The 14,750-nt window shown below is 43.8% G+C and overlaps 1 protein-coding gene across 30 annotated transcripts in view; it reads left to right on the forward strand.

Moving 5' to 3' along the window:
* LRRFIP1 (LRR binding FLII interacting protein 1) overlaps positions 1–14,750 on the forward strand; it is a 422,096-nt gene that overhangs the window by 272,931 nt on the left and 134,415 nt on the right. For 18 of the 30 annotated variants that reach the window (XM_069225608.1, XM_069225605.1, XM_069225581.1 and 15 more), the window contains 2 exons: positions 3,022–3,087; positions 4,394–4,471. The exons of 7 other annotated variants lie outside the window; for them this stretch is intronic. In XM_069225608.1, coding sequence (XP_069081709.1) covers positions 3,022–3,087; positions 4,394–4,471 — 144 coding nt within the window. The remainder of the gene's footprint in view (positions 1–3,021; positions 3,088–4,393; positions 4,472–14,750) is intronic. 5 more of the 30 variants (XM_069225609.1, XM_069225587.1, XM_069225586.1 and 2 more) reach the window with 1 other exon arrangement.

The raw sequence follows: 14,750 nt of genomic DNA on the forward strand, positions 1-14,750 counted from the left end.
GGATTTCAGGACCTGGCTCCTTGCTATACTCGGACCTCATAAATATCAGAATTCATTGCCTGCCAAGACGGGGTCACTGCACTGGCCCGCTCATATGCTCTAGTCACCTTCAGGTTATCCTGGCCAGTTGTCCAATGTGGCACAGCTGGTCTTGTAATCATGGATCAGTTTAGCAGCAGGTTGGTCCACCGATCGATGCTGATGTCCCCAGGTGCTATAGGGTGCCTCTGGCCAGAAGAAGTTCGGGGAACAGAAGAGGTATTTGAGGTTATGGTCGAGCAGGAACTACTTACAGCGTGGTCTTAGCTAGAGGTGGTGCTGAGAATAGACAATATTGTGTGCCAGTATGCATAACATACTTCTCTAATTATCAGGTCTTCCAGTTGTAGCTCTTTGGACCACCGGTCTAGGAGCCATGTATGTATTCTACTTAAGAAATTGTCATTCAGCTCCCAATCAGCAACACATGTAATTCCATGGATGGGGATTTTTCCCAAGCTCCCTGCCTTACAGCACATTGCTTTGATCTAATTGGCTGTGTGTTCCAACTGCAGAGCAGGTATCTCAGTAACTCCTTATATGGTCACATGGGATGTTGGCAGCTGCCCATTGCCAACTAGAGCCTATGGCTGACACAAGGGTGATGTTTCTGGTCAGAAACAACCAGATGAAAATACAACCAGGAATGTTTTTCAGGGAAAATTGAAAACGCAAGGACACACAGATTCACACTTTCATCCTCACATCATCTAGTCGCTGGAGATATTTATACTGAGTGTACTTTTTGCTCTGTTTCACGGACAATATATTGGCAAAATGTACATTGCAAACACTTTGTTTGGCGATAGGTCAGTGAAGTCTTTTCAGCCCTAGTTTGGCCTCGCAGTGGTTTTTCCAACCCTAAATTCAGTTGTCTGGGTGGTTCTGGTCGAAAAGCAGCTTTTTAGGATGCATTATAGGCGGATAGATATTCCTACTCACAGCTTGTGCACTACTACTTTGACCCATTCTTTCATTTTGGTGATGGTGGTAGTAAGAACATTTAGAGACCTACCGTTAGTAAGATGTCAAAAGGATTGTATCTTTCTAGCAAATTGCATTGATGCCCTGATCAGTCAGTTTTAGTCACCAAGAGGGATGGACATTCGTGTTTTTTACACATAACAATAATTCTGCCTTTGTCCCAACTGAAAAGAAGATATGAAAACATAGCTGGCGCTGTTTTCGAGAAGTCACTTCTGCCTCAATTCTTAAACCAGAAATCATGTGACGTGATTGAATTCGGTTTGAGGAAAAATAACTGCAAGCACTCAGAGGAAATACAAGTTTAGTTAAGGTAAACTTCTTTAACAGTGAATTAATACCACGTGGTTAAGAATCCTGTAGAACTTTGGAACTTCTGCAGGCTGCCACCTTAACACAAAGTAGTTGGTTAATCTGGAAAGGGAATCACAGACTGTCGTTTCCAGATTCTCTTCAGTCTTGACTGAGTGAGGTTCAGTATACAGGCTGCAGTTGCAGTAGGACTAAGATGCAGGAATGAAAACCCTGTTTTTTCCGATTGTTTTCTGCTCTTGGTTTATGCAGAGCCAGTAGGTTCAAATTTGGGTGACACTCTTGTAGAAGGAATCTTGAGACCTCTTTGCCGAAACCGAAGAATATATGTGTTGCCCTCGCACATTTTGGAACAGTAGGCCATAACTCGCACTAAAGTTGATCAGAGCCTTAGAGCAGGAAATAAAGATTGGGGCCCTTGGATGAACCCAGAGGCACCCCACAAGAAAGCCTTGATTTATGCCACAGGCACACACTCTAGATTTACTTGTTGAATTTGATTTGATACGGAACTGCACAGTACTCTCCGAGTCACTTCAAAACAATTCTATGCCTTAAAACTCCCATTTATATATTCACATCTATAGAGGAAACCTGTCATGTAGTTTCAGCATTGCCACTTAGAACCCGGAGCACACGCCTCATCCTTGCTTGGATATGTGAAACCGGGTGAAGTAGGAAGGGGGATTATGGGCTGGTGGGGCACCTACATTTGAAGGGCCTTGGGCCAATACTTTCCTTTCAGTCTCTTGGTGAATTCAGTGGTAGCTGTGTGATTCCAGGGTGTGGTGTCCATTGATAATCTCAAAGCCGCAGCAGAAATATGGAGTGATCCAAAAATCCCGGTAAAAACAAAAACAAAAAAACACTGCAAATCTCTTCTGATTTCAACTGGTTATTTTACATCTGCAAGTACCTAGTGGTTGCTGAAAGTTAGGCATGCTCATGCTGCCCATCCTTAACTTGATCAGTTTCTATTCCAACGCGATTTTGTGCTTCCTGTCTCATGTACTGGATGACTGAGAGACTTGATCTCCATTAAATCGAATACCTGAAGACATGGGTCCAGTCAGCCATCTTGTGTGAACCCAGCGTCAGTATATCTCGAATCAAAATGTGTTGCGCAAAAGTGTCTGCATATGTGGCACCCAGGTGTCTGTCTGAGGGTCATCCTGAATTTTTGTAGTGTGCCACTGGTCTGTCTGCATGTGTGGCACTGGCATTTCCATGTTTGTAGCAGTACATGGGTCTGCATGCATGGCACCAGAAGGGTCAACATGCTTGCCACCATCTTGTGTCTACATGGATGACACCTTTGTGTGTCTGCCTATAAACCTCCCCTTTCCGAGCTCGCTGCATGTGTCGCAACTCACAAGTATTTGAATGCATGTTGCTCCGAGTGTCTACTACTTTTATGCACCCCTAATGTCAACACAGTATTGAAAGAATTTGCTGTCTTGCCACTTTGATGTTTGAGTGGCATTCCACGTTTTTTCCTATAATGCATCGTGGTATTACCTTGCAAGGCAGTTTGTCTGCATGCCGGCTTATTCTTGGCCGAAGGTCAGCCATGGTGTGTTACACTGTCTTTGCACTCCTACCACTGATCATGTTTTTCCACCCCAACTTCCTTAAATTATTGACAGAACCGCAGCATCTTACTGTGGCTGTGTCTTTTGCTCACAGGCACCTTTATATGATGATAGCCTTTACAGCGGGAGCCGTCGGTACAGTGCCTCCAGCTCTCGTGGCGTAAGATGTTTTCTGCATTTTGAATGCTGGTTCTGTTCTTTGTGTCCAGAGTCCTGTGGCCACCTTAGTCCACATGCCCTGTCTCGTCTGCTTTTTGTATTCCAAGTTTTGCAGGAGTGTCTGTCTGTCTTCTCCAGTTTTACCTATGATGGTGTTACTTGCCTGGAATCTAGTCATGCTTCTTCAGACACACCCTCGCCCATATGTATCACACATGCATCAATGCATCTATATGCCAAAGCTGGTGCTGTGCTAGCCAGACGTCTGTAAGCAGGAACTACTTGAATGTCTTCTAAGAGAGTCCCACTCATAAAACAGATCACATGTACTCTAGGCAAATACTCCACCCTCACTCACACCCTTATTGCACAGATCACAAGGCTCAAAGGGGTTCTGATAGTATGAATGTTATTCACTAAAGCCAGGAGTGACAAGTTGACCTACTTAAGAAGTGTTTACAAAGTTCTCAGTTTGAATTACAGAAAAACAACTACAGATAATACAACCTATTCATTATTATTGTACGTCTGTGTGTGCCAGCTTTAGTCTGACATGGGGAAATCCTTAATCACCTTAATTAGAAAACTGTTCCAGATTTGGACAGTTGGATCTGTGATCCACAGACTCTGTGAAAGAGTGTTGGGTTAGACGAGTAACAAAACAAACCAGTAAGTGAACACATAGGCTAAACAAATGACTTAAGAACGCATGCTAACACATGAGTTTCGGTGTTTGGTGTTGCACATCCTGGCATCTCAGTGGTGTAGAAATTAGCATCTTCACACCTACTGCTGTTGGTGGGAATATCGGTCTTTGTTTCAGGCCTGTTGATAGTGGAAGTCGTGCATTATGCAACACAGCCCTCACCACAGAGATAGTGGGAAATGCCTAATTGTCTGTGGGACTTTGAGAAGTTCTATGGAGCTGGAACTCACTTTTTCAGAAGTCCATCTGACCCTTCAAGAGGAGGCATGTAGAAGCTGAAATTACCTTCACAACGAAAAATGAAACTCTGTACTGTTACTCTCCTGCCTGAAATGGTCACGTTTGCTTGACGTTCTTTTTTTATGTATTTATTTTTGGTGGGTGTTGACGTATTTCTCCCCGCCCCCAAGTCTTTGTGCATGCCTCTCTGCAGTGCAGCCCACATTTCCTGCTATTTCCACCCACCTATACTTTCTTCGGTGTTGTCTTTGTGCTGTTTCCTTTTTCTGCCATGCTAATGCTTCTCTTTCTTTCTCTCCTTTATGCTGCGTTCTGGGTTTGGTGGGTGGTCCGGGGTTGTTGCTGGGAACTCTCTGAGCAGCCTTCGGAGTACAGCTGTTACCTTGGATCCGGATCCCGCGCTTCATCTAGAACCAGCTCAGCCCGTGCAAGTCCAGTGGTGAGGAGACCTTTGTTCCCTTCTTTCTTTCTCAACGCGAAGTCGGGGTTTACATAACTTGGTGTGGAGTGTATCCGAGTGTATTCAGTACTCCAGCGTGAGCTCTTCATCGTTTCTAAGTCACAGACATCGCACTGAGAGAACTCGGAACCATTTCACAGATGCTGTTTCACCTTTCTGCCCTTTAGCTTCATTAGGAGAAAAAGTAAAAAGAAAATCTAGTAATAGCTGGCAGATAATGGTGGCAGTGTGAACCCCTTTTCCATGTTTTTGAATGTGTGTGTGGGATCTGAAGATGTTCTTGCTGGAGAGTTAATTTTCCAGATGAATAACTTTTTCTAAATGGGGCACTGATATATGGTGTGCATTAGCGGCAAAAGATGCAGGTTTAAAGGTAGCATTTATTTATTTATCTTAAAGCCAGTATCAATAGATCTTGAGAATTGATAAAACATTTAATTTCCTTTTAAATGATGATGCAAGCAATAATTTTTGCAACAATACATTTCCATGATCTAAACTACTAAAAGAAAACACAATACTAGCCACAACGTAAACATTGCATCCTTGATTGGGTATCTGTGACGACCGTAGTGCCTACCAAGCTCTCAACCAGTACATACCCAATGAGCAAACCACAATCCGATCCCCCGACCAAGCTTCACTCTCAGCCATGGGGGGAAAAAACAATTCTGGTAATGCATAGACTAGGCAAACAGTTCATAACACAAGAAAGCACAAGTCAACTACAGTTTGCTTACTAACATAACCTTTGTGCATACTTTGAATGCTCTCACCATTCTAAAGGGTATGGTGAAGTGAGGAGCTGGGAATCACCCTGACGAGGGCAGTGACGTAACAAAAGCCCCTACAGTCCCCCCTGAGCACAGCACCATGACCTGAGAGCTCCTGAGTGAGCCCAGAGGGAAGGCTCCTCCATGTTATTTGCAGGGGCACCCCTCCAGTTTAATAACGCCACTGGATGAGGGGGCAAAGATCCAGCCTCTTGAGGGGGGCAAGGAAGGCACCGCAAGGCCAAGCCACGGTTAATGAATAGCTGCTCAAAAGGGAGTGTAGCTTGGTTGGGGCATTGTGAAGGAAGTGATGAAGCTCCATACATGCCGAACAGGAGATAAGGAGAGAGAAATGCACAACGTACACTGTCCAAGAGACAACACATCTGAACCCCAGAAGGTACAGGACACAAACATATACAGAACACAAGAATATTCTGTATACTGTAACCCCTGGCAAGGCAATACCTCCAAGATCCAGATTTTCTGGCTGAGGAAGCCTGCGCTTTATAATGTGGCATGCTTCGTCATAGGCTTCCTCAGTCCACCCGGGTAAGATGGTCCCGCCTGGGCGGATTCAATCTGAAAGATTTAAGGGAGTTTTTGATAAACTGTAGTTGCTGGACTCCACAATTGGGAAAATCCTCGGGGCAGATTTGTCACTGGAGAGAATATCATTACTTCGCATCTTTATTGTTGCTGTCCTCCTTGAGAACTAGAGCAACCCTGGCTAGAAAAAGAAAATCCAACTATCCCAGACATAAGAAGAGAAAATTCCCAGTGCATCATGGACATTGGGCTGTGTCTTTGAAAAACATGCATGTGGTAATATACCTGCGGAGCTGCCACTGGCTAATTGTGAACTTTTCCGCGAGCTGTGCAGGCCTCCCTCACAAAGCTGTACCGGATCAGCCAGTAGGTGTACACGCCTTCATCACATTAAAGAAGTAATGAAGAAGGTAGCAGCAATGCTGTCACAAAATATGTACAAATAGGAAGCGGTTGTGTACGCCTCACTTACTAAACAGATAAAGCTACAACAGTGCTTTTCCTTCAGACGTATAACAAAACACAGCTCCGCAAGCAAGGCACATCTGCAGCAGACAGTGACAGAGGAAGACCCGCTTTCTTACCCTGTGCTCACTATAAGCACTTCATTGCACAAGGTCCGGTCTCTTCCCTCCTCTCCATCACCACCCAGATAAATGTCGGACCGTTTTCTATTGCTGTTCCGACCCTGTCATAATCTAGGTCATTGTTTTCTTGCAGACATATTATTACTGGTTCTAAAGGAAGGGATCAACAGTTTCTCACCATCCCCCCTCCAACAGTGATCTGATCAGTTCTGTATTCCTTTTCCGAATTTCTGATAACGTGTTCCATACAATTGTAGCATGCTCTTTAAAGATTAATCTTGCTAGGATGGTCTACATATCAACACTCTGTACTCAAAAAGTCGAATTTTTCAGGTTTTAGAATTACTAATAAGTATAATAAAACAATGTAAACCGCATTATATGACATTTGCTCCTCTGTTGTTATCAGGAATGTACGTATCTTATCTTTCAGGAGGGAGCACCCCACTTAAAATCCCGGCACGCTTAGTAACATATGCATTCAGAGGCACCCAGGCCCTTCAACATACGTAGGCTGTGCTTGCACACCTCCACACATGGCATCACACACAACCTAGGGGCTCACATGCAAATTAATAATAATCTTTGGTCGTCACAAGCAGCTAAGCCAATGCACCACAAGCCTGACCTACAGCCTTGGAAGCATTGCCAGATGTTCCATGTCAGTAGGGACAGCCAATTCAGGTTATGTGCTTTTATAGATATTGTTTGCAGGGTGGTTAGTCTAGTTGAAGTGGATCAGAGGTACAGATTCTTGAATGTATTAAGTTATTAAATAAAAAGTCAGTGACTGAAATACATAGCCCCAGTTGGTACCATGCTTATAATTCAACCTTCACAAGAAGCTCTACTAATTAACCTCATTTCTGACCTGCAGCACCAGAATCAGTGCTATAAGCAACTCTGTCAGTGCTCCTCCATCCTGGCCTGCTGCAGTCATCCAGCTTTTCAAAAAACAAGTGCTCTTATGAGCAGATCTGCCAATGCATTTCAACCCTAACTTGCAGTGCCATTAACCCTGTCATTCCAGAATCTGAGCGCTTACTATCAACTCTTCCAAAGTGCTAGAATCTGAATCTGCCACACCATCACTCAGTTTTTAGGTCGAGCGTGCAAGCTCGTTGACCTGTTGTAAGTATTGTGGGCTTTTAACCACTCTCATCTCACGCCCTTCACTTTCATTTGTTCCTGGGCTTGCCTTTCAAAAATCACTTGATGTCATTGGTAAATGCTTTACATCTGTCCCGCCTTGAGGCTGTTTTTGTCACGCCTTGCATACTGCCCCATTACATGGATTATTGCACGATTGCTGAAATACTTTAGCGTCTGCGAAGTATTTTATCTTGTGTCTATCCCCTTCGTGCAGCATGGCGGCCCTGGTGCCACACAACTCGAACAGGCACAACAGCGTGAACTCAATCTGTGGTATTGGAACGCTGGTCACATTGTTCACAGTTACCTAATCAGAGTAATTTCTTGTGGCTCTCCCCTCAAAGCACATGAAGTTGATAAATACTTTGCATAAGACAGAAATCCTCAAATCGAAAGCGGCTCCCTGGCACAGCGGGAGAGCTGATTCTACAATATTCACTGCACTTGGCAAACTTGCCCCAGAATGCTTTGCAGGGCATTACTTTCACAAAACATTTTTGCTCACAACGCAGCCTATGGTGGTCCTAGGACAGTGGGACCACCACCAAAACGCTCATCACAACACTTTTTCTGTCTAGGTCATCTCTGGGTCCCCACACTAGGTTAGTGGGGACTCCAAATAATAACCCCTACCACTATTCTTTATCTTTTTTTAGCTCTCTCATGGTTGGAACTTTTGTTTTACAGCTAAGAAGTTGTTTTATGGGCCTTGTTTGTAATATAATTGCAATAGGCCTGCTAGTCTAGAAATATGTAATGCACTTCGCCCTCTAGGGGTTACATATATGATTACACTGTATTACTTTCTCCCATTCTTTTTTCATGTGGTTATGATCGCTAAGTGCTGACTGGATGGTTACATTACCATGTTTCTTCCAAATGCTATTTTTATTGTGGTGTCCTCTAGGGGTTGTTCTGAGCATTGCATTTAACATACTATAATATTTGCAGCATGAAAACTCGCCCAATAATGCATTGCAGGGCATTACTTTCACAAAATAATTTCACTCATATCTCAGCCTGTGGTGATCCTAGGACAATGGGACCACCTACAAAACGTTCTTTCTGTCTACATCATCTCTGGGTCCCACACTATGTTAGTGGGGACCCCAAAATGATAACTCACTCCCACCATTCAGTGTCTTAAGTTTTATCATGGCTAGAACATTTGTTTTACAGCTAGGAGAAGTTTTGTTTTAAAGGACTTGTTTGTAATATCATTGCAGTAGGCCTGCTTGCCCTAAAAAATATAGTTAGAGTGCATTACTTTCTCCACTTTTTTTTTATGGGGTTATGCCCTCTAGGGGCTAACAATACGGTTACGTGACCATGTTTTATTACAAATTATATTTTTGTTACGGGCCTCTGTAGGGGCTGTTTTGAGCATTACAGTCTAATGCCAAAAGTTTATTTCTGATAAAGGTTTATATGATAATTGTATATGCTTCAATAATCTCTCCTTATTACAAGTATGACAGTGATTCAGGCCAACTTAACATCCTTATTACACTTTGACTGTTTGAACTCTCTTGATATGTTTTGGTGACCCTTCTAGTTTATTTCTCCTTTGTGGCTGTCTTGTGTCTCTTTTGGGGAATTGTGTTAGCCAGCCAGCAACTCTGATGGTGAGGTTGTGAAAGTGGTATTCTATTGGACTTAGCATGGCAGATTTAAATTAGGATGCTAAATGGCAACATTTTATTTTTTGTTGCAGACAGAGGAAGAAGGTAAATGGAAGTGCTTTAGTTATATGCAGGGGCACTGGAATTATATGGCAGGAAAAGAGGCAGGGTTGACCAATGTATGTGGCAAGAAAAGTCCAGTTAAGAATTTACAATGCCAATAGCTCTAATTCAAGCAAATGTGAGACCTATTGCATTGCAAATGCTTGTTTATGAACTATTGTCCTAATGAGCAGGTCTGCCAATGCACGCGAGTGCCTGCCATAGCACCACTGCCATTGTCCTAGATCCAGGGGTCAGATGTATAAAGCCGTATAAAGCCATTTAGCAGTTCCATAGGCCACATTTTGCTAAATCACAGGGCTTACATTTTTAAATGTACTGATCCTATTTTGTGATTCAGTAAGGGCCTACTAAATTGTAAAATGGGCTTAGAATTGCATAACAAATTGCAATTTGGAAGGGACGTGTTTAGGGAAGTCCTTCCACCTCTAACATCAGAATGCTACATGTCAGCGGTTTGCAAATGTAGTTTAAATTGGAAACCTTTCATAGGTTTCGGAGTCCTCAAAAGAGGTGGTAACCCACTCACAAAGGGGAAGGGGTCCTGGTTTGGAGTGTGCACTGTTTGGGAGCGTGCAATGGTCCAGGGGACCACTGAGGCTCCTAAATAAACAGATTTTATAATAAAGTATTTTGTTCCTTAATGCAGAACCATTGCCTTTAATGAAAAAGGTCTACATTTATTAAAAAAATATTACTATATTGAACTGCTGACACAGGTATGATTATCTGCTTGCACCAGCTGGCCCCAGCCCCTTTGATGGCATCCAGTCAGAGTGAGTTGCAATTTACAACATTCCTCCTAAATAGGTATGAAGAATGTTGAATTGTGACCCACTCCTAATGGTGATTTTGCGAACTTAATTAATTGTACATAAATCGGCTCACAAAATAAGAATAGATATGCAAAACATTGGTGCACAGTTTGCGATCAGTTACTACATCTGGCACCAACATGTTTATAAGATAGTTGTGTGATCACCCAGGATGACTTGTATACTAGGCAGAGGTTTGAAGGTCACTTCTGCTTTTTGTCAGACCCAAATGAGGAATTTCAAGGCTGACGTAAGTTTCACCTTTCCTTATGTAGTAATATCTTTCGTAGCATCAATCCTAGTTATGAAAACGACCTGCATTGGTTTCCTTTCAATTCAGTGTTATTTTCTCCTCGTGAGTAATGTCATGTTTAAAATGGATGAAAATGGGCCGAAGCTATTTAGCGGTGGCAATGCCAGTGATTTGCAACATCAAAGGATTAGATCACTTTCAGTGTTCAGTGTAGTGGCAAACAGTTGTAGCGAGTTGCATTTAGGGTTGCACACAGTTTGTGTAATTTGCTTCTGCATAATTAAGCAATTGTGCCCTTTGCTGTAAATATTTACTGTGAATTACGCCATTTGTGGTAAAGTTTTACTGTAAATGGTACGTAACTATGCAGAGTGGCATGATGGCATACTATCGAAAACTTTGTGTAAGAAGTGTAACCCAAAATTTCCAAAACTGCACAAATCACACTGGCATAACTTAAATTTCACCCAGGCCTACTTGCAATCTGTGACCTACTTTATGAATATCGATAGGTTAGGTCTAGTTGCAATTCTTTACAACGCAGACATTTATAAACCAGCTTATTAGTACATAGAATGGTTTGCAAAATTCCACACTAGTTGCAGAACTACTGGTCGCAATTTGCAACCAGTGGTTTCGTATATCTAGCCTCAGGTTCTTTACAAGTAGCTCTGCTAATGTTCCTCATTCCTGAGCTGAAGCATCATTAGCCTGGTTTTCCTTGAGCATGGCACTTACAAGCTGCTCTTCCAATGTGCATAAATAATGATTCACTACCATGTCATTCTAGGACCATTGCAAACAGCTCTGTCAATGGGACTCGGTCCACTCTCGTTTTCTTTCACAGCTTATTCTCTTCATATTTCCTCTTGTAGCTGAATGTAAAAACACAACTAAATGGCGATTTATGGTTTTAGAGTTGAATGGCCTATTCAGCACTTGATGCGTGAACTGCAAAACCTAGCATGCCACCAAGAGTTTCGCCTTTGGCCAAACCAAAACCCATCGTCCCAGATGTTAAACAGCAAAAGATTAAAAAATGTATCATCAATAGCAAAACAAGAACAAAACAGTATAGTAATTATTGCCGTTGGTACCATTTAAAGAGGATACCTACTGGCACCCCTCACCTCTTTAGTACCTAATATTCGAATGGATACATCAACCTGTGGATTCCTCACCTCTTGAATATTTCTAATGCACCAGCATCTAACAGAAATCTTTTCTTTCTAGCTCTTCACTTCGATCAGGATGTCATAATGAAACCGCTTCGCACGCGACTCCGTCTGACGTCATCGAAGCCATAAGAAGTCCTCGCCGGTGTGTCTCTTTTTTTCCGTGCCTTTGACGCTAATGTTTTTTTTTTTTCCTACCTCTCCGTTGTTACAACTGTTTCGAGAGAATTATTTTTCTTGCTACAATGTCTCCACCTAGAAAATCTGGCTTTAAGTCTTGTAGTGAGTGCGGGGATCATATGTCGGTGACTGACCCGCATGAGAACTGTCTTTGGTGTTTGAGTTCGGACAACGATGTCGGAGGATGCTCGTCTTGTCAGAGCATGAATCCAAAGGCTCTTAAAGAAAGAGAGGCAAAGCTCTTTCTATAAAGGCGAAGAAGAAGAGAGGCTGACGAAGCTCCAGGCCTTGGGAGGAGTCTTCGTCGCATAGATCTTCGGGATCGCATAATAAACGTCGTCGTCATGGTTCAAGGCGTTGCTAGTCTCGAGATGACAGTCCTTGGTCAGTATCTCTGACTTTGATATCTCGGCATTGCACAACTTGGGAGGTGAGTCCCACTCTCTTGCCTCAACAGAAGTCCCCTGAGGCGTCTCTAGCGCAGTCTTTGGTGGAGACATAGGTGTCTCCTTCGAGTCCTGTGGCTCAATTTTCTCCTGCATCCACACAAGGTCAGGAGTTGGAAGATCAGGTGTCTAGTCAAGTTCAACCTCCACAAAAGTAACAAGAGTATCCGGTTCGAACGGATCCATCTAGTTTCTTAAATGCTATGTTTAGCATTTTCAATTGGGCAATGGTCCTCTCTGGTGCACCTGCTGGTCCCGTGGGTTCTTTGGCATTTAATCTGGGAGTACCAGCGCCGAATAGGCAGGCTCCATTCATGCCCTTTCTGCCTTTGAGTGGACTGGGTTGGCACCGAAGAAGACACCATTCAGTCGGAGATGACAGCACTGGTGGCTCCTATACTGACATCGGATAGACCTCGACTGACGTTGAGTCAATCTACTCTGGCGTGGAGTAGGGATCCGGCGCCTCCTCCGGCTTTGTCTTTGCCACAACAGGCTTCATCGATGTCTGTGAATTCTTTATTGACGCCACGCCTGGAATCCAGGCTCAGATCAAGGAAGGGAGGCTTTGAGGCTGTTAGAGGAACATCAGTATTTGGAGGAACAACAGGAATTGAAAGAAGGAGAGATACCATTGCCTCTTGATGTCAAGGGATTGAAGTAGCGAGTGGGTTTGATACACCCTCTGAGTGGGAATTGTTATCCCCCGGGGGGTATATTTCTTCCAGAGGTTACTTCTTACTGTGGAGTAATTAGAAAGGCAGCAGAACTTTTAGACTTGCCTCTGCTTACTACAGAGTTATCATTTTGACTGGGGTTCTCCATTCTTCTATCTCATCATCAGAACCTCTTCTTCCATTTAATGACGCATTGTCAGAGTCAATATTAGATATATGGAAGAAGCCGGTTACTACTCCTGCAGTTTCAAAATCTATCGCCAGATGGTACAGAGTTGCACCAAGTGACCTACAGTTCTTGAGTCAACATCCAACTCCTGAAAGCTTGGCGGTGCAAGCTTCTTGTTCCTCCAAATCAGTGCCTAGTTCGTTTCCTACAACTCCTGCTGATAGAGAATCCAAGCCTGTGGAGCAATCGGCAGAAAGATCTCTTCAGGAAGCATGGCACTAAAGTCAGTCAATGCAACTTGTTTGCTTGGCAGGTACATTCATGCGTTGATGGATTCAGTGAAAGAGGTCATCCCTAAATTGCCACAGGATGTACAGGGCCACGTTGGGGAACTTTAACAAGATAACCAGTTGTCGGTGAAACAGGTTATACAATCAGGCCTGGACACTGCAGACTTTGTTGCAAGAGCCATGGGGTCTTCAATTGCGACCAAAACGCATGCATGGCTTGGAGGATCGGGGTTTTCTTCTGATGTTCAGTCCACTTTAATGGATCTTCCATTTGATGGATCTAGACTTTTTGATGGCAAGGCTGACTGCTCTACAAAGACTTAACAACAGTAAAGCCACCGCTAAATCTTTGGGTCCTCAGACAGCCTTAAGACCATTCCGTAGGTTCAGGGGGTTTGGCCGTAGCTCCTCCTTTCGAGGGAGGCAACAGTTCCAGCGTCGTCAACCTGTCAACCCCCTCTACAGATCCTACAGAGGTCATGGAAGACTTAGATCACGTGGTGCCACCCAGCAGCCTTCCTCTTCCACTGGGAACCTGCCAAGGAATCAGCCCTAGTTCTCCTCTTTCAGCAGCATGAGTTGCCTGTAGGGGGAAGGTTGATTAATTTTCTTCAAGAGTGGGAATTGATAACCTCAAACTTGTGGGGGCCTTTTAGGAGTTTCCCCCACCTTCCCTCCCATCCCCAACAATTGTTTTGCTCAGAAGTGCACCTGCTATTGCTTCAGCAGGAGGTTCAAATTCTACTGTTAAAGGGCGCAGTGGAGTTGGTTCCAGAGCAGTAAAGAGGTCAGGGATATTACTCAAGATATTTCCTGATCCCCAAGAAAGATGGTCGTTTGAGGCCCATTCTGGACCTGAGGATTTTGAATTGGTTCCTCAATCAGGAAAAATTCAAAATGCTGACCCTGGCACAGGTGCTGTTGGCGCTGTACAAGGAAGACTGGATGGTGTCTATTGACTTACGGGATGCGTATTTTCACATCCCCATTCTGAAGTCACACAGGAAGTATCTCCGTTTCATGGTAGGGTCGCAGTCCTACCAGTTTGCGGTCCTTCCTTTTGTGTCTTCACGAAGGTGATGGCAGTGGTTGCAGCGCTTCTTCGAAGGAAGGGAATTTTTGTATTTCCTTACCTGGACAATTGGCTGATCAAGGCCAAGTCCCCAAAGTTAGTGCTGCACCATTGGCAGGTGACAACTCAGTTCTTGTTCAACTTGAGCTTTTCGTTGAACATGCCCAAATCTCACCTGGAGCCCTCTCAGCACCTCCTTTTCGTAGGGGCAGTACTACACACACCACTGAATCGTGCCTTTCCTCCTCCTCAGAGAATTCTGGACGTTCAGGCTATGATTCCAGTGTTTCAGTATGAAGCGGTTGTTCCGGTCCTAAAGGTCTGTTCGCTTCCTGTATTCTGCTGGTCACTCATGCACATTGGCACACGAGGGCT

This window comes from Pleurodeles waltl, chromosome 3_1 (genome assembly GCF_031143425.1).
Source record: "Pleurodeles waltl isolate 20211129_DDA chromosome 3_1, aPleWal1.hap1.20221129, whole genome shotgun sequence".
NCBI classification, from domain to species: Eukaryota; Metazoa; Chordata; class Amphibia; order Caudata; family Salamandridae; genus Pleurodeles; species Pleurodeles waltl.